This window comes from Equus asinus, chromosome 20 (genome assembly GCF_041296235.1).
Source record: "Equus asinus isolate D_3611 breed Donkey chromosome 20, EquAss-T2T_v2, whole genome shotgun sequence".
Lineage (NCBI taxonomy): Eukaryota > Metazoa > Chordata > Mammalia > Perissodactyla > Equidae > Equus > Equus asinus.
In genome coordinates, this window is record NC_091809.1 from 43,739,947 (window position 1) to 43,765,445 (window position 25,499).

Below are 25,499 nucleotides of genomic sequence, written 5' to 3' on the forward strand. Positions count from 1 at the left end.
GGAAAAGTAAATCTAAAGATCAGTTTCAGGATTGCGTAGAGAGGTTCTTTTCCTGAAAAACTAGACCTTTTTTTACCCCTCTTAAAAAGAAAAAGTAGATTCAGATGGAAATGTCAGGTACTGGGAGCTGAAACCTTGGTCCTTTCTGATCAGAATCACTTTGCACTGAAAAACACAAAAGCAACTCCCCCCTTCTACTTTTGTACCCAAAAAAAAGGCAACTGTATAGTGTTACAGAATTAGCATCCACCAGCATGGGATTAAAACGCCACACAAAGCTGCTGCTTCCAACATTTAAATGAAGTTGGTTTTCCACTAAAGTCTTTTTTTGTTTCTCTGGTTTTGAACGGTTGGCAGACAGGCTCAGCTCTGATTTTTCACAGGTATGCACCAAGTATTTAAAGAAACGTTCTCAAACTTTTCTAGGTTTTATTCTTTCCCTTTGCTCTCTGCTACACGGCTGTGCAGCGTGATAGGCCAGGGCACTTTCCAGCAAACGCGAACGAGGGAACCTGTGTGAGGCATGATCTTTCATAAGGAAAAACCAAACGGTGCCCTGGAAAGCTCCGTTGATGCCCAGTGAGGGTCCTCGGAGAGCCTGGGGGGAGAGAGATCCCTCCTGATAAAAATTTGCAGTAAGTAAATAATTTAAAAGGCATAGTGCGGCCAGCCCCGTGGCTGAGCGGTTAAGTTCGTGCGCTCTGATTCAGCAGCCCAGGGTTTCACGGTTTGGATCCTGGGCGCAGACATGGCACCGCTCGTCAGGCCATGTTAAGGCGGCATCCTATATGTCACAACCAGAAGGACCCACAAGTAAAATATGTAACTACGTACTGGGGGGATTTGGGGAGAAAAAGCAGGAAAGAAAAAGAAAGAAAAAAGAAGACTGGCAACAGTTGTTAGCTCAGCTGCCAATCTTTAAAAGAAAAAAAAAAGGCATTGTGAACAAGGTAAAATGTGTTAGGTTTGATGCAGAATGAGAAAAATTGGCTAAGACATAAACTAAGTCTACTATTCAAAATATGTAAAGTGAGATTTGTTAAAAAAGAAATCATTGAATGTAGCAGAAAAAAACTGTAAATCAATGGGAATTTTTAAATTACTCAAAATTTTTCTCTGACCAGACGTTTAAATGCCGACTGCAAAAAAAAAAAAAAAGCAAACCTGTAATTCCAGTTTTGAGCAAGTTATCCTAAAATGGACAAGAGTGCTTGGGGAACTTATTTTTTAGTCTAGATTATTCAATATTTTTCTCAAAACTTGTGATAATTCAGTAGGTTTTGTACATTAAGCTTACTAGTATGACGAATCTTCCACATAAATTTACTTATGGATCTCAAATGACTAATTTCCTCTGAAAGGCACATATTTACATAACAGAAAAATCTAACTTTAGGGGTGTCTATTTAAAGTAAAATGAGACTCAAATAGAAGACGCCCAGAAAAGCATTTTCCTTGCCCAGCCTTTATTAAGGTTTTAGTCCAGTAGTCAGCCTAACTGTCTTGAAGCAGAATAGTTGGCTCTATTTAAAAAAACTGCTAGTGGCATAATAATTGCTTTGGTCTTCTTTTTTCATGCGCTTGAGGATATTTATATCTCAGCCCTTTTGACCCATATTAAGTGCTTCATCCTTCTTGAGGCAGAACTGCTCCTGGGAGAAATGCAATCTGGGCTTAACCAGATCTGCAAGATGGTGGCAGAAATGAATGACTTTGAGAATCTGGGAGCGAGCGGGTGCCAGGCGCTTGAGGAAAGCCTGGTCTGGTTTAGTGCTGGTTGGCTGTAAGCCAGTCAGTGAGTATGTATTCTGGGTGTATACTCCGTGGTCACAGATGGAGAAACGACAAAAACCTCTTTTTATGCCATATCGGCAGGAGGGCTTATTTTGTTGAAGGTGTGAAGTGAGCAAAGATTTCTGACAAAAATTTAGACCAAAGGTGGTGCCGGGTGGCTTGGAGCTAGTAACCCAAGATATTGGCGCTTTATAAAGATGGCATAGATGGATGCTGCTTTCTAGGCAGGAGAAAAGACACTTCAGACAAAATAAACGGAACCAAAAAATTTAACTCCCTAAAAACAAGTAGAATGGACCTCATATGCTGATTGTTTTTGTTTGGTTTTGTTAAATTTCTTACACCTTTTCTGTGAGAGAGTTGTCAGATTTGAGCTCGTTTGAAAGGATGCAGTGAGAAGTGTGGTTGGCCAACAGCTTCCAGGTCCTTCAGGCTCAGCCTCAGCATTGGAACCAAGGGCACACTCTTCTTGGAGTGGCCCCCAGCCAATGACTGGGTGAGGTGGTAGGACAATGGCCTAGCACTTTCCACCCAAAGCAAGATTCCTCTTATGGGCAGTGTTTGCTCTGGAGGGCCTAGTTGAGCTGACAAGTGCTCAACTGAGGCGGCTCTCATGGGCCACAATCAGGGCCTAATTGGGAAAACCTTGTATATGTATATACAATGCATTATATATATAATTTTATCTGGGTGGGATTTATTGTATGTATACATATACACGTGTACATGCATAATACACGTATGGGTGTGTGTGTATGATGGCATTATCTGGGTAGAAGCCTTCAAAGATTTGATTTTCCAGATTTCCCAAAACTCTGAGCCCTCAGACATGTCCCATTCTACCTCATTAAGAGCTAAAATTTCTCCCAGCACAGGAGGACAATAGGAAGGACTATTCCCTATGAGGCAACAGTCGCCCCAGTTCTGAAGCTGCTCCCATCTCCTTTCCTGACTCCTATACCTATAATAAGGGTTAAGTTGCAGCATAACCCAGCCAGGGATGTCCTGGACCTGGTGAGGGAAGAAAGAGACTCTACACCAAAGAAGCTACAAGACCTAGCCAGCACCTCCTGGCTCAGGGTGGGCAGAGGGGAGTACCCATGGGACTGAATTGTGAGGGTGATCAATCAAGGAGACTGGGCCATAACACAGAACAAGGGAAGGTTTGCTGACTTGGGGGCACACTCTAGGGATACAGGCTTTAACACTGGCAAGGATCCCAGGGGATGGTGCAAACTCGCTGCTAGAAGCTCCTAGAAGCCTGGAAAAAAATGATGGCTCACCCTGAGTGAGGTTGAAATGCCTGAATTACTGTAGTAGATGCTGGATCAGATATAGTACGTGAGTTTGGAAGACCCACCAGATGATCGTGTTCCATGGGAAAGCCCAGAGAACAGACACACCATCCACCAAAGCCAGCAGGAGTACGCTGCTGAGAGAAGCACCAGCTTCTCTAAGCTATCACTAAGAAGCTCAGTGGGTGCTCTCCTCTGCAGGCCAGGGCTGATGGCAGGAGAGGTGATATAGACCTCGACTGTCTGATAGAATCGGAGACGTTGGGAGCATGAAGCAATAGAGACCAGGTGGCAGCCCCCTACTGTCTGAAGCCAAGGGGGTCATAATCTTCATAACGACTGAGAAGATCACAGTGGTAGCCAAGAGGGCCTGATCCATTGAGAGTTATGGAGACAATTAACAGAGCGTGGCATCCAAGGGGCAAAGTAGATGGGCAGGTGATAGTGGTATTGCTTACTAGGTATAATAAAAAAGAGCAAGAGGCCAAAGACAGTTGCCCTAATAAAAAGTCCAGATCTCTTGCTCAGCTTGTGGATCTGAGTCAGTTTTTGAAACTGGAATCCACAGACCAAAAAGGTAACCAGCTCTCCAAAGGGAGGAACCCTGCAACTCCATGGCAAATATGTATAGTAATGATTCTCACAGTCCTTCTCCCAAAAGACCTATGGCCATTTACTAGAGCGACTGTAGACTTGGGGAAGTGGAGTGCCTAGAGATTTTGGGGACTGTTGGACAAGGGGTTTGAGTTAACACTGATACCCAAAGACCCTGTTAGTGTGGGAACACGTAGGGCCCAGGTAATAAAAGGAGTCTCGGCCAAGTCCAGCTTCAGCAGATCCACAGGGGCTGCAGACCCACCTGGATGTCATACTCCAAGTCTCAATATATAATTGGGATTGATGTACTTGTCACACTGGGTCCTTGGTCTGTCAGGTAAGAGCTATCATAGCAAGGAAGGAAACTGATCCCCCACTCCAACAGAGGTAGTAAATACAAAAGAGTATTGCATCCTGGGATCGGGGGAGGATGGTAAAGACTAGTGTCACTCTTAAAGAGCAAGGGTGGTGGACTCTATCATATCTACATTTAATTGGCTGAGATGGATCCTGAAGAATGATTGTGGACTACTGCCAGTTCAACCAAGTAGTAGCTCCAATTTGCAGCTGCTGTGCTAATGGCACAGAGCTGATTGACATGGTTTTTAGATAACATGACATGTGCCCATTTATTTGGAAAATGTATTTTTTCCCTGCCTGAATCAAGAACGAGGATCAGAAATAGTTTACATTCAAATGGAACAGACCGCGATGTACATTCATAGTTTTGCCCCAGGACTGAGCTCTGGACCATCTGGATCCTACAGAACATCACCTTGATTCATTACACTGTTAACATCAAGCTGACTGGGCATGCTGAGCAGGAAGTGGCTAGCAGGCTGGAGGCCTTGGGAAAACACATGTGCTCCAGAAGGTGGGAGATAAATCCTTCAAAGATTCAGGGCTACTACTTCAGTAAAGTTTTTAGGAATCCAGTGGTCAGGGGCATGCTGGACCCTCCCCTCCAAAGTAAAAAACAAATTGCTACATCTTGCAACTCTACGGGAATTCTTCCTTCTTTGTAGCTTTCTTCAAGTTCTAGTGGCCACACATTCTATACCTATGAAAACTGTTCCAGCCCACATTCCAGGTGATAAGGAATTCAGCCAGCTTTGACTTGGTCTGAGAGCAGGAAAGAACTTTGTAGCTGCTCCGGGCTGAAATGCACGCAACGCTGGCACTTGGGTCATATGTTCAGTAGACCCTTTGTTGTTGGAGGTGTCAGTGGTGGAAAAAGTTGAAATGTGCACTTTATTGCAAACCCCAGTGGGAGAACCACACAACAGGCCCCTGGAGTTCTGGAACAAGGTCATGCCATTGGTAGCAAAGAATAACACAGCTCCTGAAAATCAACTTTTGGCATTCAAATTGGCCCTGTGATGGAACATTTGACCACGATACAAGTGACCACGTGTCCAGAAATTCCCACCATGAGCTGTGCCCTGTTGGCCCCACCAAGTCATAAAGTCAGGGGGGCCCAGTAGCAATCTATTGTAAGATGAAATTGTATATCTGGGACCTGCAGTGAGCAAGCTGCCTGACTAGTTAGCCTAGACTCCATGTCACCTTCCAGAGTTGTACCAGTACCCCCCAATCCAAATCAAACATATGGCTGCATGTGACATGAGGGGTGCACACTATAAACTAAAGGAGGAGGAAAGGCCTCAGTTTGGCATATGGATGGATTGGCTTGGTGTGTGTATGCAAGCCTAAGGCAGATGGGGGCAGTATTACAGCCTCAGTCAGGGGTGGCCTTGAAAGACAATGATAAGGGAACATCTGCCAATGTGTAGAGTTTTGGACGATATATCTTGTCAAGTACTTTGTGTCAAAAGAGAAGCGTTCTGAGGTTAGAATACGTACAAACTCGTAGGCAGTGGTGAATCACATAGCCAGCTGGACAAAAGCCTGAAAGGAAAAAGCTTGGAAAATCAGTGACAAGGAGGCCTGGAGTAGAGACATGTGGATAGACAGCTGGAAATGGACACAAAGTGTGAAGATCTTTGTATCACATGTTAACGTCCACAAGAAAGCATCCACTACAGAAGAGGAACTAGACAACTGAGTAGACAAAATGACTTGGCCAGTTGATGTGAGGCAGCCTTTGCCAGTGATAGTACAATGGGGACCAGTATGAAGCGCCCACAGGAGCGTGGGTGGAGGTTATGCATGGGACCAATAGCATGAACTCTCATCTGGCAAAGCTGATCTAGCTACCATTGCCTCTGAATGTTCAACCTGCCAATAGCAGAGACCATAGCTAAGCCCTCAGTATGTCACAGTTCCTCAGGGAGACCAACTGGCCACTTGGTGGCAAAATGGCTATGCTGGATCACCTTCATCCTGGAAGTGCCCGTTGTCCCTTCTCACAGGAATAGACCTGTATTCTGGATATGGGAATGCCTTTCCTGCTCACAGGGCCTCAGCCAGCACTGCTAATGAGAGGCTTGCAGACGGCCTGATCTGTAGGCATAGAATTCTGTGCAAAATAGTATCTGACTAGGGAATGTCCTTTTCAAAAAAGGGGATATGAGTGTGGGCCCATGACTACAGTAGGATCCCTGATCCAGCATTGGAATGAATTGCTGAAGGAGGAAGGGAAGCACCGCCTTGGAGATAATACCCTGAGAGGGTGGGGTGTCACCCTCCAGAATACTGTATATATGTATTGAATCAGAGACCACATTGAATGACACTTAATGTTTATTAACTAACCAGTAAGATTTCCTGGATCTAAGATCTCAATGATAAAAGATGGTCGTCTCTGAAATTTAAACAAGGACTCAAAGATATTTTCTGAAGGCAACTTTATCTATTTCTAACCAAGGAGTTTGCAATAGCTAATTCTAAGTAGACCAACATAAGCAAAGAAATTCACAATTGGCCTTATTTAACATTCTTGCTTGCACATTAGCAATAAAGTTGAAAAAAAAGCAGGGGCAGACACACTACATTCCCTCTTCACCAAGTAGCACCAAGAAGTTTCTCTAGAAGATTTTCGGTGGTTGGCAAGGCAACTCTGATTAAAGTTTACTGGGACCATAAGTGGAGGAGTTTGGGGCTATTAATTCATCATTTTTTCAAGGGCACTAGGCTAAAACAAGTGATACATTGCTGAGGAAAAATAGTACATATATAACTTCTGGTGCAGAGGTGAAATCTCACTTAGCGATGATTAAAAATTGCAGATTCCAGAAGAAAGATGGCTCCTAAGATAGACAATATGCAAGGATCACATAAATCCATGATGTGTTGAATTCAAGTGCCCAGATTTGCATGCCTAATTGGGAAGAACACTATCTTGGTTGCACTAACTAGGAATCATATATCAAGCCCCAAATTAGTAAAGTCTTTGACTTTGTATTGATGTGACAAGTTATAAAACCAGGAAAAAACATGTCCTTTTTATATAAGTTTAATGGAGAACAATTTGGCAATATCTACCAAAATTACAAACACTTTTGACCTTTGATTGAGCAATCTCATTTCTGGGAATATATTCTACAGATTTATTGCAAATATGTAAAAGAACGTATGCTGTTTCCTGGAGCAAATGAGAACAATAAAAAAAGGGGGAGATTGGTGGGGGGAGAAACACTCAAATGTTTACCAATAAGGTATTGGTCAAATAAATTATCAATTACATCGATAAATGAAATGTTATGTATTCTACTGTGAACAAAGGGTAAAGTGATCCCCTACATACTGCTATAGAGAGATCTCCAAGATATGTTTTAAGTGAAAAAAAGCAAGGTGCATGATAGTGTATAATATGTTCACTTTGCTGTATAAAAGGGGAACAATAAGAAAATATATTCTTATTTGCTGTTATTTGTGTAAACTCTGGAAATATATACAAGAAACTAATAAAAGATGGAGTACAGGGGTTAGAGTGGGATTTTCAATGTATACCTTCTTTATATTGTTTGATTTTTGAACCATGTGAATGCTTTCTATTTAAACATTAAATGGTTTTAAAAAGACTTCTTTTTGTAAACAAATTAGACCAAACAAAATTTTAACACAACCAAAGCAATTCATAATGTCCTAGTTGTATTCTCTAATAGTGGAGTAAAGCTTACATCTGCCTTCAAATGTATCAGATATTTCAGAAAACATTTTTTTTCTCTTTAGCCTGTATTTTTTAATGTCTGCCTCCTTTTATCCCCATTTTTACTTATTTAGCAACTTAATTGTATTACTTACAGTGACAAAGAAGCATTCACGGATGAAGAGTCTATGAAAGACTCGACAAACTGAAATTGCATTGCAATTTTTTGGCAAATCTAGATCTTGCAGACCATAATAGATAACGTCCCCTCCATTTTGTAGCAATATTTATATTCTTCACAGAGCTCTCTCTTGAATTTTAAAGAGGAGCAATAGCAGTGACAACCTCATCTTTTCCCATGACAAAACCTTTCATACAGGCTCCATTAGATTATAAACATTTTTTCTTCCTCTAAGAACAGCAATTTTTTCACTTGAACACTGATGCCTTCTTGATGGATGTCTGAGTTGGAACAGAGTGACCCCTCTCACCTTTGGCTGTTTACTGAAACAAAGTCGTAAGGCCGTGGAATGTCCTCAGGTTAAAAACCAAATTATCAGTTTCCTTGCATAATATTACTGGTTCATTTATTCTCGTCAATAGCACCCATCACAAGTGTCCAATAGGGCATTGTGGAGGAGCAGGCAGGGCAATAGATATACACGAACCACAGTTTCACAATTCTGGAAGTGGCACGAGGACAAATTTCAATTTGGATTTAGAGCTGCCAGACACATTAGAGACTGTTATAGAGCAAATCAACTTAGTAAATGGATTTTGAGGAATATCTTATTTCAGTGACACATAAAGACTAACAATAAAGGTATGTGTGTGGAAGGTTATGGCAGCAGTAAGCACTATAGCATAGCTGTCCCGTGCATGGAGTCTGCAGACAAAGTGCTTGGGCTTGAATCCTGGCTCTATTGTCATTTACCAACGGTATGACTTTTGGCAAATCACTTAAATCTGTGCCTCAATCACCTTACTAGTAAGAAGATGGGGATGATGACAGTGCTGACGTCACAGACGTTGTGAAGACCAAATGGGTTCAGTATAGGTAGAGCATCTAGGATGAGCCCTGTTGATGATAAATGCTCCTTATTAGTGTTTAGAAGAAACTTGAGAACTGGAAATTGTAAGCTCGGATCCCTGGCACTGATTCACACAACCAGCAACTCTATCTTCTGTGTCTTTCCTTCCTCCTGGGTCATGAGTTTGTTACTCCCCTCTTAATGTGTGTGCCTTCAAACAGAATGCAAGCCAACTGTTCAGGTGCCTGAACCACACTGAAGAAAGCATTAGACAAAGCATTAAAGTTATTAGCAATTCTTATTTCACCGATTTAAAGGGAAGAACTTACTTCCTTTCTTCTAGTTTGCTGTCTATTTATTTGGCTCAATTATTATTTAGGTCACTGTTTCAGTGTTTTGAAATAAAGTTGTAAAAATGCCACTGACTCAGCAGAATAATGCTAAACTATATTAGTAAAAAATCTCCATGTTGTGCTGTTTACTTCAGAGTAAGGCGGGAGGCTAAGAATATGTTCACATATATTATATTCATATATATAGGCAAATATATATATTTGAACATTTTAATAGAGCAGTTTATTAGAAAAAAAGCTAAACACTTCTAGTGCTATTCTCAAATTTTTCAAGGAAAGGAATCAGAACTTCATTATCCTTTAAGGAGATGCAATATGGTACGTTATTCCTTTCATGGATAAACTTAATTCCTAAATCTGAATTACATTAAAAACTTAAAAGTAGATGAAATGACTCATGTTAGTATCTATAATGACTTATATATGGTTTAAAGTTATCTGGCTAAATTTGAACTCTGAAGTTCTAAGTTGGAAAACACAGATGACTTCTTTTCCATAAAAGAGATGGAAAGAGAAATGTGACATCACAGGTTAACCTTCTTGTTTTATATGCATATTAATGACTGGCGAAAGTCCAACATTTTTCAGTCCATTGGATATTGGATGTCTTGACATATGTCTACCGTGCAAGTCCTTAGAGAAGCTCACAAAAATACTAATTAAATAGAATTTAGCACAGAAGTTAAAATTACAATTCTTTGAAACTTGAGCAAGAGGTAGAAACAATCAAATTTACACAGATCATGATACTCATGCACTTCTGAAGCACTGAGAGAGAAGTTAATAGAGTCTGTCTTCTAAATACAGAAATGAAACACAGTTCTTGGACTTTAACTCTTGGTACAAGGCTAATTTATAACTTTACCAAGAAATTATTGATAAGCAGGTAGGGTTCAAGTCTCTAAAACTCTAACTCGTATAGACAATTATTTTTCAAAGGAAGAAGTGTCACTTGAAAAAGTGTCACAAATTTTAATTCATCAAAATGAGATTTTCATTCTTACTGAAAAAAGGGGATGCCAAATATCTCAAAGGGAGGTTTTTAGCCTTAAAAGGATAAAAAGGGATTATCTAGAGCATGTTCGAAGTATAAAGTTCACCAACACAAAAGCAATAACACATTGCCTATGAATCTTTGTTTTGCAATTCCCACTTCTAACTTTGGCAAAATCCCAATTAAGCTCATTAAAATGGCCAAACTCTTACCAGCTTAGGCCAGTTCCCCAGAGGACCCAACCACAGCACTGATGTCGATTTTTAGCTGTATCAAAACAAACATATATCTTGATCCCACAACTCCAGAAAAAAACCAGAACACAAAGAGAAAGTGGACTTGGATTTTTAATTTTTTTAAAGATTATCTATATATATATATATATTAATAAAAAGTGCAAAGAATAGACCTTCATGTTTAAATTATATTCTAAAATAAAATATATATTTCCATTAACTGCAGGAGACAACTGGCAAGTAAAGAGCCTGAGAGAGTCCTCCACCACTACAATGGACATGTATTTTAAGGAAGCACCTAGGAAAAATCGAGTGTTCACAACACGTCTGGTAACACAGAGAGCTTCTGGGTGTTCTCGAAAGCAGTTTGTTTGCATTTTCAATCTAACATGAAATGAAGGGAAAAATCAAATTCATAAACAGAAGTGACATTGCTTAGAACAATCTGTTATTCTGTATTCCTGTTTTATATGCCCTGGAGGCCAGCACTTCCCATGGAGCAGCCGCACTCACATGTGCATTTGTAAAGCTATCACCTGCGAGCCTCAAATGACGATCAGCTCCCTGCGCAACAAGTGTTCTCTGTTCATAACACTGCGGACTTAGCGACATAGCTAAAACACCTGGTTAGACTTGAACTTTCATTTTTTTAAGCAAACAAAAATTTAAAACATAGCATCATAATATTTGGCTCTCTTACACATGGCTCATGTTTTGGGCTTATTTTCACCAAAAGGTTTTAAAGAAACAAAGGGTTATATAATATCTGCTGCTTTCTTACATATTTATGGCAATGGTGGCAACAGTTTGCAGAAGCAATAGAAACTTTTAATAATAAAAACAGACATGTGACTGACTTTTTTTACTTTAAAGCAATCTGGGCTATTTGAACAATTCAAATTCAAAAACTGATTTCTACTGTGGCTTCTGCAGCTACATGCCCACATGTAGAAAGGATCCCTTTCCCTTGATTTGGCGTTCTTTTATTATTCCTTTCCTTTTTCATAACTGAAAAGAATGTCTAATTTAGAAAAGGTATGTTCTATACAGCCTGCCTGTAGCAATATATCTGTAATACTGGCTCTGACAGCATTTTGCCTCATAAATGTCAATAATATGCTCTCACTGAATCTGGACGAAGTCAACATTAAAATACAGATAAGCTGCAGCATCAATTATGCATAACTTGTAGACTCAAAGGTCCATGATCTCTCCTCTCCTTCTTTTTGGCCTATTATAAAAATAATTTTGGTTACAAGTGTCTACACAGCACCAGTTTTATTTCAAAAGCAGCATCTTTACTTAGCTGCCCAAATAAATCTACAAGAACACATGCTCAAATAGCGTTTCTCCTTTACTTCCGTAACTCTAAAAGACCGGTAATTGTATTAGATTTTCGTCTCAATCAAAAATTATTCAGCAACTATTAAAACCATCAATCCAATGCCCTAAAAATACCCACATCCACTGAATTAAATGAGAAGTCCCCTGACGTGCAGCTGTATAACAGAAGAATTACGCCTGCAGCTGATGGACACTGTGCTCTGTAATAACAGAAGGAACAGGTCTCTAACAGTAAAAAAGCGCTTCATAAAACTTTGTCATATATAAAATATCTTATTAATTGTGACCATTCCACTTATGATTAAAGCATAACATAAGTGTTTGCTCTGCCTTCTGCTGTGGGACAGTCAGTCAACCTCAGAAATAACAGTGCATCTGTTTTCCAGGCTGACAGAAGCAATGGGCTCAATTACATTGTTTTCTCTCAAACTCGTCTGCACTCATGCGCACATACACAAAGCACCCACGGTTTTAGTCTTCATGACACTGTTGCCACACTTTTTTCCCACTTCCAAAAATCTGTCAGGAAAATGTGATTGCAAAATAATTATCCTTGTCTATACCCAGCCTGGATCTCCATTGCTCACTTTTGTGATTTCGAAAGATAAAGTCTGCAGCAGAAGGAGAATAGGCCTCATTCATCTTTCTCAAACCCTTTGGTTTCCACCTTTAATGTTACAGTGAATGTAGATTTGACTCAGTAGGCCTGGGTCAAAGTCTTTACAGATACTGAACCTGAAGTGCATTAAGAGAATAAACATCTGCTGTTATGGCATAGGAAAATTTAAAAAGTAGCAATAATAAACACAACTCCGCATAGGTGAAGAATTTACAAGAGTCATCTAAAAATTTCATACGAAATTAAAGAATTTGTAGGAGGGGTGGAATCCTATAATGAAGGTCAAAAGGTCAAACGCAATCAGGTATTGATCACATTCCTTGAAAAATACTTCACGTGCACATTTTCTGCCCCAGTTATGCTAAGTCTTTCTCAAGTCTCCCACCTGTAAACATGGTGGACCAAGAAAGACATATATCAAAAAAAGGGATTACATTGATTAACAAAGGAATAGAAGAACAAACAAAAAGATTTCAGAGCAGATAAGGAACTAGCTTTTAAAGAAAAGTGCTTTAAATATGCTTTTGCAAAAAATATGACTTGGAGGCAATTCTGAAGTTTTGACACTTACATTTTACTCATAGATTAGGCAGAGTTGTTCTTCTGTAGAGGCAATGAAATCGAAATGTAAAACAAAAAGAACTGCTCGATTATGACATCACAAAATCCCAGGGGAGAACTGGGAACCAAAGCTCCCTTTGAGTAAAATTTCCCACTTTTAATGCAAAGTGCAAGAGCAAGGGCTTCAAATGATGACACAGGCAGGAAAGTCACAACACTCCTCCCAGATTCCCCCCTTTCCTCCCTCACACACCCTGCAGATAGTTCATTAGCTAATTCTCAACTCTCCTGGCACGTACATCCATTACGCCATTGGATTCTTCACAAAGTCAGGCCTCTATTCCTAATAGTTTAAAGTAATGAAAAAGATAGATAGATATAAGGAAATACATTCAATAAGCAAAAATAAAAGAACTCTGGAATCTGATATTGTCATGTTATGGAAGTAACAGTTGATGTCATGTGTGAGGAACATTACAAATTGAGACAGTTACATACAAAGAGACCAGACTGCTCTGCCTGCGCTTCCAGAAGAATGGCGAGTTTTCCTGGAGTTTTAACTCTCCATCTACTCCTCTTCCAGATCCTAACAGTTATAGGTTCTAACTGAGTACCTGAGATCAGAATCAGGTTGAAAATGCTTAAAACATTTTAATTTCAAAAGGGAGAAATGAAAAATCACCCAAGTTGCGAAATAAGTTAATTATGAACAGAATAAAACAATTAGGCAAACACGTGCTGACACAAATCAAAATGAAAAACTGAACAAAAAAGGAAAGGAGGGAGAGGGAAGAACTGGGAGAGAGAAGTGCTGGCCCCTCCTGTAAAGATTGCTTGTTTTCTGATTTAAATACTATAAGACACCCTTCTGAGGGGGATATACGGTTCGTACCATCTTCACAAGTACCCTCAATGGTAACGATAACCATGTGGTAGACGAATCCCGGTGAACACAGTAAGAAGTCGGTGATTTCTTAGTCATCTTTCATGAGGGAGGGCACACGGACTGGAGATGTGGCCAATTCTGCTGGCTGAGCCAAAGAAATCTGTGGTAGAAAATGCCAAAAACGGCCCCCTACCCATTCTAGGGGGGAAAATATACAAACCCCTCCTGAAACCTAAATCAAACAAAACAAAACAAAAAACCTTCTCCCTCCTAAAGAAAACCACATTGGAAACAAATGCCCTGCCAGAAGTCCTTATGTGTGTGTTTTACAAGGCTGGTAGAGGTTATTTTGTCTTGGATTCCACATAAATCTTATCTCCATCCCTAATGCCAAAAGAATGCAACGCCCGAGAGCTGTACTTCATTTCCTCTGGGCCAAAGGGCGCTTCATGGTCAAAATAGTAGAGAAGCATGCTGCTTGTGGGTAATTGCACTAGAGTTTTTAATTGTTTCTTTAGTTCTGCAACTGTTTGGTCCAGACGAATGCTTATTTCTTCCACCTGATCATTAAAGTGGACTTCTACTTTTGCGCTGCTCTGGGGTCTTAGGTCCACTTCTGCCAAAGGCTCCAGCTTCCCATATTTTGTGATCAGTTCATGATACCTAGAAGAATAAAAAAAGTGTCAGCTTATGTCACTAGCACACGAACTATGGACTTCTTCAGAATTACAGCTAAACTACACTGCTATGCTCAACATCCTTCTAATAGCCTATTCGAATATTATCTTCATCTATCTATCTATCCATCTATCGAATGACTATTGTAGAAGCTGTGATCTGATATGGTTGCCCTCTAAAGGTAACAGTAAAACCATGTCTTTGTGGATACGGGAAGAGTTTCTCCTAGAGATGGTCACCATGCCCACTACTAATCACTACATAAGAACAGGCGAGCAGTTTCTGACTCCTGGACAAGCCAAAACTTAGAAACAAAAACAACTAGTTGACTGCTAGCTGTTAACCCAGCTTCTTCAGTGATGCCTTGTTTGAATTTCCAGCCTAGTCTCACAGGGTGTAAGACAAGGAATTTGCAGAAGAGTCAAGAATACATTCTTGTAAAAAAGTTGTAAATGAGGGGATACAAGTTCCTTGATCAAGGTAAGAATAAAAAACAAAAGACATCAAGAGGAAAGTGAATCACAGAGGTGAGACTAGGGCACATAAGGTCAAGTTTCCCACGTGGAAAATCTTGTCTCCACTGCCAGCCTTGGAGGATCGAGGTCTGATTTTACTGAGGAAGCTGAGCAGCTTCCTACAAACCAGAGAGGGAAAAAATGCTAAAAAGATCGGATATTAGCTTTATTATAACCAAGGCATACTGAGGTCAATTCAGGATCAGAATACAATGGTCATACAAGATTACTCCCCTACCTCCCTCACCCTACTTTTGGCTTTAACTCAGTTAAATCAGTGTTATAATAAGGTTGGTAGGACATTAAAGACGTAGTAAGAGGATGTGTAGTTGGGGATGGAGGTAACCATTTCCATCAAGGGGAGTAACAGGGTATGGTAAAATAGCATTGGCCTTGTAGTCAGAAGATCTGACTTTAGAGTCTTGACTTCATCCTATAATTAGATGTGTGACTTAGCAATTCACGCAATCCTTTTGGATCTCAATTTTCTCTTCAGTAAAATTGGGATAAGTCTGCCTTTCCTACCTTATAAGACAGTCATGAGCATTATATAAAATAACAGATGAGTAAGCAGTTTGTAAATTCTAATTTCATATACACAGACAAATTAACATTACACTCCTGTCATCCTGGAACTCACATTATTAAAACACACATACTCCTTAGAAAATATATGGTTGAAATGTATTTAGGTAGAACTTCTTGGAAAAGGTGGTGGTATGATGAAACAAACTACACAATAATCTTCTCTCAAGACTTGAGCCCCAAATAGTGTTTTTTAAAAGGGTAAAAATATCACCAGCAGCAACTAACTAAAGAAGAGAAGGAAAAACCATATTGCCACAATCTTTTAAAAGGAACCCAAGGCTCTGTACTATATAGTTCTTCTAAGCAAGGATTCTAACCCAACCTCCAGAAGCCATTATGGAGAAAGAGGGTAAGGAGACAAAGTCCTGAGCATTCTGACTAATACTTCCCAATTTAAAGGAAACTGAACTGAGGGGTAAGGAGCGGCTGAGAGGAAGACTGAGGAAACCCTTTGGAGACGGGAAGCCTCTACATCCCACTGCCAGGATGTCAGGATCTTAGCAAAGGCAAACAAAACAAACCAAAAAACCCCCAACAAACAAACTACCAGGATTTGAAATTTTCCAAGGCTCAAAACTGAAAAAGTGAAATGATTCAAAGTCTAAGGGTATCTCTCCTCCACCCCGTCTCCCAGTATACGCCTTCAAGTAAGTCAAACACTGATTATGATAATTTAATAAACTCTTGGAAAAGACAACAGAACCCAGGGGTCAAATAAAAACTTAACCCAACTCCAGAACTGTTTTCCCTTCAGACCACAGAAAAGCAGACGGAATTGTAATACCCCAGCTCTCATACTCTGCAGAGGAGGGACAAAAGAAACAATGGCAAAGGGGTCAAAGAGAGTTTATTTATACTATGTTTCAGTAAAGAGATGGTCTGGAGAGAGGTGCCCGCTTTTAAGCATAAGCAAGAAGGTAAAGACACAAAATGGCAACTAAGCACATAGCACAGAAAAAAGAGTAAAAGAAAGGAACATATAAATAAGTAAAAGGCAGAGGCGGAGCTCAATATGAAAGAAAACATAACTGAAGGAAAAGAAAATGTCTCATAAGTACTTTAAAGTCTAGAGATTAATAAGTGCATGAATATAATAAAACAAGAGCTCAAAGACAAAGGATAAACAGCAGAATGAGATGAAGGGAACTTACAGAGCCAGTGAAACAAACTGAGGAGCAAAACACTAACATTACTGAACAAATAAATAAATTAGAAATCATGACCCAGGAATATTATACCTTGCCAAGCATTTTTCGGAAATAAATTTGACAAGCAAATATTCTGAAACAAGAAATTTAGGGAATAGGGCACCCGTGAGCCCTTCTGAAAAAGAAAAAGAAAAAGATAAATACTACTCAACAATGAGGTTAAAGAACTAGCGGTAAACCCTGAAATCTATTTAAATATAAAACTAAAACTTAAAATAATGATTGTATAATCCTAGACTTAATGCTTGACACTATAGTCAACTGAATTAATCTCAACTATAAACATATTTGTATCTCAAATTATGACTCAAGTGCAGAAACTAGCCTACTTGGTCCAACTGGTCAAGTCTATCTACAAATTAAATGACTATAAATTAGGACACTAAGGTCTTACAGTTTTCTCAAAACCAACATGTCCAGAAATAATTCATTGTCACTCCCCAACTATCTTCTCTTCCAGTCTTTCTTATCTCAGTAAATGGCACCAGAAACTGTCTAATCATCCTAGCCAGAAACTGGATAGTCATCCTGATTCCTTCTTATTTCTCCTCTCCACTTCTCCCATTTAATCAATTGCCATGTCCTACTAATTCTATTCCTAAATATTTTATGAATCTATTGCAGCTCTCTCGCCCACATGCCTTATAAATTCAAGCCACTATCATTAATAATCTGGATTGCTATAGCTTTCTCTGGATGCATAAGCTAGATGAGCTTCCTCAGTATCTGTTCCAAACGCCTCCTGGAATGTCTTCCTGTACTGCAAAGACTAGAAAGCTGAAAACTACATTTCCCACAGTCCTTTGCAAGTGAGATTAGCTTCTATCAATTACTGTCAACAGCTCTGGGGTGAGTTACAGTGGATCTAGTAGGCATGGAGTGGGAACAGTTTGAGTAGAGGCTTCCTAATTACCAAACTGCAGTTCAAGCAGTGTGTTCCTGGAGTCAACACCCCTGGCAGCAGCTTGCTGACCTCCAGGTCACAGTTAAGGTGGTTGTGATCCAGCACTAGGGACAGCAGCTTCCTGAGCCTCCCTTTTTCTGATTCTAGCAGAGGCAGCAGTGCTTTTGGTGGGCCAGTTCTGTGGTACTGTTCTAGAGAAAATCCTCAGGAGACAGCCCTTCCAAAGATTTTGTAAGCACCTTACTCCCTGTATTAAATCCCTTTCTTCTTAAAATAGCTAGCACGGCTTCTGTTATCTATAACTGAATCCCCATGATACTCCTTCAAATGGTTTCCTATGACTTCAGTGTGGCCCACGCTGATCCTTGTCTATACCAAAGCCAACACGACTGCTATAAAACACAAATTTGACCACATCACTCCTCTACTTAAAATCATAGAAAACCCATCAGAATAAAGCCCCATATCTTTAGCATGACTTTGGTAGGCAGAATTTTGGCCCCATGAGCTTCATCCCCTGCTGTTATTCTCAAGATTTTATCATGTTATATGGCACAGTTGTCCTTAAGACAGGGAGATTAACCAGAGGGGCCTAATCTAATCATATGAGCCCTTAAAAACAGACAAGTTTCTACAACTAGCAGAACAAGAAGTTGGAGAGATCCCAAGCATGAGAAGGACTTGACATACCATTGGTGGCTTGAAGATGAAGTGGGTCACGTGGAAAGCATAAGAAGAAACAGAATTCTACCACCATTCTGAATGAGTCTGCAATGTGCTTCTTCTCCAGGGCCTCCAATAACAAATGCAGCCCTGCTGACCCCTTGATTTTAGCCTTGTGAGACGCTAAGCAGAGAACCCAGTTGAACCACACTGTGCCCACATATCTGACCCACAGAAACTGTGACATAATAAGGAGGAGCTGTTTTAAGCACTTAGTTTATGGTAATTTGTTACAGCAGCAATAGAAAACTATTACAATGACTATAAAAAGCCCTTCATGACTTGGTTCCTTCATAACTTTCCAACTTTATTTTGTGCCATCAACTTTACCACTTTCTGCACCTGCCTTTCCACTTGTTTAAATCTTAAAATCAATGTTTATTGATTAATTTTTCAGGTAAGGCCAGCAGACTTTCATACATAGATAAAAGTTTGGATATGGGCCATAACAAATACTCACTCTTTAGTCTATAAAACTGAAGAAAAAGTACTAAGAGTTGTGACTCACTACACACAGAATATGTTCCCCTAAAAGTTACATACATGAAAATCAAGATTTCAAGATAATATGTTTACTCCCAATTATCTTATTTTGAATTATCTTTAAGCAGGGCAATTCAGTAAATATAAGAAATCATGACTTTACAAAATGCCCAGTAAATTTTAGAAACAAATTGTTCCTAGTCTTCTAGCTTAGGTATTTTATTCATTATTCAAAAGTCCATCCAAACTGAACTATATCTGCATACTCTGCATTATCTGAGTTTTTCTTAGCATCAGCCCCAAAGCTATAGTCTTTTTATTTTTTTTTTGAAGATTGGCCCTGAGCTAACATCTGTTGCCAATCTTTTTTTCTTCTTCTTCTTCTTCTTCTCCTCAAAGACCCCCAGTACACAGTTGTATATTCTAGTTGCAGGTCCTTCTAGTTCTGCTATGTGGGACGCTGCCTCAGCATGGCTTGATGAGCAGTGTTAGGTCTGTGCCCAGGATCTGAATGAGCTAAACCCTGGGCCCTCAAGCGGAGTGCACGAACTTAAACACTTGGCCATGGGGCTGGCCCCGAACTATAGTCTTAAGAGGTAAATGGTTTCTGATGACTAAGTATTCTTCAAAACTAATGATCTCAATTTATATTCTACCAATTAGTACTTCTATCTGATTATTAAAAAGTGTTTAATGTTTATAAATCTCACTCCTCAAGTGGGCAAAATGCTATAAAACGAGCTTGGAAGATATTATTGACAAAGCTGTATTGCAATAATCAAATGCTGAAATGTAATTTATACTGTATTTGTGTTCAGAAGTTGAAAACGTGTGTACACCATTCCATGATGACCTTCTAACAGAAAATGACCAATCACAAGAGAAACAAAATTTACTACACACAGCATAAAGGCCAGCATGACCACATGGGCAACTGAGACTGATAAATGGAAACCAAATGCTAGCTGAAACTTGTGAACAAGACTTTGTTAGTGCTGCTGAGTCGATTCTAATTCTTAGCAACCCTGCGTACAGCAGAGCAGAACCCTGTATGGTCTTTTTGTGCCATCCTCTCATCTTCCCGCGCTGTATCAAATGATGCTCCATCACTATTCATAGGGTTTTCATGGCCAATTTTTTCAGAAGTGGGTGGCCAGGTGCTTCTTCCTAATCTGTCTTAGTCTGGAAGCTCCATGAAACCTGTCCACCATGGGTGACCCTGCTGGTATTTGAAATACTGGTGGCACAGCTTTCAGCATCTCAGGAACAGGCAGCTGCCACAGTGTGACAACTAACAAATGGGTGATGTGGTTCCCTGACTGGAAAATGAAACTGGGCTGGGGCAGTGAGAGTGCCACCAGGGCTGGCTATGAAAAACACTACCCACAGGCAAACTGGCGTTGTGCTTTTTTTTTTTTCCTTCCTGGCATTATGCTTTTATTTTCTTCCTATTAAATAAAAACACCCACTGAGAGAAAAGCTTCTTTCAACTTTAAGGGTCTTTGAATAGAGAGCAGTTAGAAGTCAGACTACCAGTAAAGTGGGGTTGAAGGTGGCACTAACAAAGAAGGGAATGAAAAACGAAGCCATCCTTAATGGAGCTGGCATAGCTCCATTTCCAATGCACATAAGCAAACCTTCACACACTAGGGCATCCTGGTCCATGGCACACCTGTCTAACATGACAGACCTATGAGCAGATTTTAGTACCATGATGGTCAGGTTAAGAGACGTATGCTCCTTTCTCCTTATTGCCCATTTTCACTCTTGATTCCTGAGATACCTGGGAGCATTTCCTTAATCACAATTCAGTCACAGGTCTAGGATTCCAGAATGAATGAAGACTTGGCACACTACTTGAAAAAGACTCCAGGTTCCTACCATAAGCCATAATCATAGGGAGAATTTATGATAAAACCTAAAATCCAAACTAGGATAGAGACAAAAGGTGAACTCCTTCTCAGCTCTGAGTAGCCTTATAAACTATCCTAACTAAATAATATAAACATTAAATATTTTACATAATTTTTAGGAAATTGGAAAAGTAAAGTAGGCCTAGAACTAGGGGCTTTTAGGTGGCAGAAAACATCCACATTTGGACCTCACGTCTCCAAATCCATAAAAGCAGCAGCTCACAATCTCAAGGAGCATCCTAGAGAAAAATGATGGTATTTACATTTTATGCAGGTGCTTACACCACAATGGCAATAAACGTATCCCAGAGGTGATCTATCCATCTGTTACAACTGCCTAGAGGTGTGCTTGCAGGTGGCCTGGGTAGCAGTCTTAAGCTAACAATTCTGTTAATCTATTGTTGGTCAAAGGCAGACTCATATTGAATCAACTGGAGTCTTTATTCTAAACAAAGCTGTCTTGCTCCAAAATTAATCCCTAGTACATCCATCTCTCTAAGAAATGCAGCAAATAAAACATGAAAAATCTCAGATGGTTCACTTGGTTGAACCAAATCACTGCAGAATAACTAGAAGAAAAACATTCATTTAGTTTACTTGGTTTCCCAAGGCATTATGAAGGATTCGAAAATATATTGCAAACATCTGATTGCTGTTATTTAATCTCTCTTGCTATAGTTTGCTTTCTCTCATTTTGTAGGGTACCGCATCATGGCATACCAAACAAATTTCTTTAACATTCTACAACTGGGATGTTACACTCTACTGAAGCAGTTTTCTCTAGGTCACCAATATCCTATTTATTAAAACACATAAATATCACATTTTAGAGGTAGAAAGACTTTAGAGATCATCTACTACATATTTTACAGATATAGTAACTGACAGACAGTTTGCTAGTCCAGTCTGTTAGCTAGCGAACGGAAAGGCAGAAATTAGAACTCAAGTCTTGTTCTCAGACCATCATTCTTTCTTAGTTCTCATTATCTTAATGGTTTGCTGTAATAATGAATACTGTTCTAGAAATTCTCTCCTCCTTTCTACATTTCAAATGCCCCCTTTCAATCTGTCTTTATGGGTTCTTATTCCTCTTTTTACCACCCACACTTAGGTAGTCCTCAAAATTCACTCCCGCATTTTCTTCCCTTTTCTCTTTATGATCTATCACAGATCTCATTCTCTTTGCTTAGCTTAAACCATAGATATTCCCCACTTGTTTTCCTCAAGCTTCTGTATTTCATCTACCTTCAGAATTATTTATTCTCACCTTTCACACAGAGCAAAGTATCTTGAATTGAACTTAGTATTTTCCATATAGTTTTTCATCAAGGCTTAAGTCATAGCATTTTGTTTCAACTCACTATTTCTTAAATTCAAGTCCTCTTAAAATTGCCTAGTGAATGGATAAATAGGATGTGACCTATTCATATAACAGGATATCATACAGCAGTTAAAAGAATGATTTGACCTACATTTACCAATATGATTAGGACTTTGATCAAAATGGCTCCATAAATTCACATTTTAATGCACTTCTGCTCCAAACAAAGAGTAAAATGGATAAAATATGAAAATCTGAATTCCAAAAAGACATTCTCCAAGCTCAAAAATAACAGACATCTCCATGGACTAGAAATTGAACAGAAATCCAAAGTACACAACTGAAACCACAGGACCATTGGACTCCGAATCCAAAGCAGGCAATAGCAGTCAGGAGTTTAGGTTCTTTTTTTTTTCATTTATTTGTTAATTTTTGGATGTACATCACAATATATTTCGAATTCTGTATAGATGGAGTTTAGGTTCTATGAGGCAAAGGAGATTCAAAGTCCTCCATGGGGGACAGGGGAACTTGAGCCAGGTTCACTGCTTGAAGCAGGGTAGAGTTGGGGTGATGTGACACTGGGCATGAAATAAGGATGCAAAAAAACTGCTGAAGATACACTATCTATGGCTACCTCTTTAGAGCAATAGGTCTAAGTAAAAGAAGTAAAAAGATAGCTCCACTATCAGTGATTAAATCAAACCACCTGCTGTCTAGGTGACTAGATCCACATTAACTATAGTTATTATGGGGCAGGTTCTTTGAAATCCACTATAAGAGCTGGTCCTATCTAGACCAGGACAATTGTCTCTAGACAATTGCAAAACCATTAGGGAGAGGTGAGCTCAAACAGGAAGACAGTACAATCCTTAGTGTGTATGTATATAGCAACAGAGCTTCAAGATAATGAAGCAAAAACTGATGGAAACTGAAAGCAAAATTAGACAAATCCACAATTACAGTTGGAGACTTCAACACTCATTTCTCAGTAATTGATAGAACAAGCAGGCAGAAAATTGTTAACAATATAAAAGACCTGAACAACATTAAAAGCTTGACCTGACATTTATAAAACACACTCCCCAACAACATCAGAATACATTTTTCTTTTCTAGTGGAATACTGACCAAGACAGACCATAATTCTAGGCCAAAAACACCTCAACAGGTTTAAAAGAATTGGTATAATACAAAGTATGTTCTTTGACTATAATGAAATTAAACTAGAAATCATGAACAGAAAGACAACCAGAAAATCTCCAAGCATTTGGAAAATACACAACACATCTGTAAATAATTTACAGATCAAAGAGGAAGTCACAAAGGAAATTAGAAAAAATTCTGAATTCAATGAAAATGAAAATATAATACATCAGAAATTACAGAATGTAGCTAAAACAGTGCTTAGAAAGAAATTAATAGAATTAAATGTTTATAAGAGAAAAGAAGAAAGGTCTCGAATCAGTGATGTAAGTTTCTACCTTAAGAAACTAGAAAAAGATGAGCAAATTAAACCCAAAGCAAGGAGAAGGAAGAAACTAATAAAGATATGAACAGAATTCAATGGAATAGAATGCAGAAAAATAATAGAAAACCCATGAAATCCAAAGCTGGCTCTTAAGGTTAGGAAATTTGATAAACCTCTAGCCAGACTGATCAAGAAAAGAAGATACCAATATCAGGACCATCACTACAGACCCTACAGACACTAAAGTTAGTTTATAATAAGTGAATATTATGAACAACTTTATGCCCATAAATTCAATAACTAAGATGAAATGGATGAATTCCTTCAAAGACACAAATTACCAAACCTCTTTCAAGAAGGAACAGATAACTTAAATCAAGCTACGTCTATTAAGTAAATTTAATCATAGTTAAAACCTCCAGCAAAGAAAACTCCAAGCACAGATGGCTTCACTGAAAATTCTACCAAATATTTAAGAAAGAAATAATATTAATTCTACACAGATCCTTGTAGAAAAGAGAAAAGAACACTCAAACACATTTTATGAGGCCAGAACTATCCTAATATGAAAACATGACAAAGACATTAGAAGTAAAGAAAATTACAGATCAATATCCCTCATGAACATATACACAAAAATCCTCAACAAAATATTAGCAAATGAAATCTACTAACATAAAAAGAAGATGATACTACACAACCAAGTGAGATGCATCCTGGGAATTTAAGTCTGGTTAAACATTAAAAAAAATCAGTCAATATGATTCACTATATTGACACAGTAAATAAGAAAAATTGTATGAATTTCTTAAGAGATGCAGGAAAAGAAAAAAAAGAAGTATAAGTCATACAGATTGGAAAAGAAGAAATACACTGTGCCTTGTCATAGACAACATGATTGTCTACAAAGAATCTACAAAAGAACAACTGGAACTAATAAGTTTAGCAAGGTTGCAGAATACTAGGTCATTATACAAAAATCAATTGTATTTCTATACCCAGCAATGAACAATTGAAAACTGAAATTAAAAAAACAACTATTATTTTGAACAGGACTAAGATACCTTAAATCCTTAAATAAAAATGTAACAAAATATGTGCAGGATCTATATATGGAAAAATACAAAGAACAAATTTCTGAAATAAATCAAAGAAGACTTAAATAAATGGAGACATATGCTGGTTCATGGACAGGAAGGCTCAATATTATTAAGATGTCAATTCTACCTAAATTGTTCTATAGATTCAACACAACCCCAACCAAAATCCTGGCAGGATTTTTTCCTAGAATTCAACAAGTTTTTCCTAATATTTATATGTAAAGGCAAAGGAACTAGAATAGCCAAAATAACTTTGAAAAAGAAGACCTGAGTTGGAGGACCCACGCTACCTGAATTTCAAAACTTACTATAAAGCTACAGTAATCAAGACAGTGTGATATTGGGAAAGGATAGACACATAGATCAACAGAAAAAAACAAAGAATCCAGAAATAGAGAGTCTACCTAGACAGTTAATTGATTTTCAACAAAGGTGTAACATCAATTCAATGGAAAAAAGATAGTCTTATCAATGAATATTGCTAGAACAACCGATACCTATATGTCAAAATTAAAACAAAACAAAAACCTAATCCATATCCTACACCATATACAAAAATTAACTCAAGTGAATGACAAGCTTAAATGTAAAACCTAAAATTATAAAATGTCTAGAAAACATATAAGAAAATCTCTGTGATCTTCGGTTGGTCAAAGATTTCTTAGACATGACACTAAAAGCATGATCCAAAAAGAAAAAAACCAGTAAGGTGAATGTCATCAAAATTTAAAGCTTCTGCTATTTGAAAGAAACTTTTAAAAGAATGAAATGACAAGCCAGACTGAGAGAAAATATTTACAAAACACATATCTGCTAAGGGACATACATCTGGAAT

The 25,499-nt window shown here is 38.7% G+C and overlaps 1 protein-coding gene across 4 annotated transcripts in view; it reads right to left on the minus strand.

Annotated features, from left to right (window-relative positions):
• Positions 1 to 7,092: 7,092 nt before the first annotated feature.
• The window catches only part of TBCEL (tubulin folding cofactor E like), a 77,819-nt gene continuing 59,412 nt past the window's right edge, over positions 7,093 to 25,499 (minus strand). For 2 of the 4 annotated variants that reach the window (XM_044751711.2, XM_044751710.2), the window contains exon 9: positions 7,093 to 14,424. In XM_044751711.2, the coding sequence (XP_044607646.1) occupies positions 14,106 to 14,424 (319 nt within the window). In that variant the 3' untranslated portion in view covers positions 7,093 to 14,105. The remainder of the gene's footprint in view (positions 14,425 to 25,499) is intronic. The other 2 variants (XM_014858839.3, XM_044751712.2) reach the window with 2 other exon arrangements.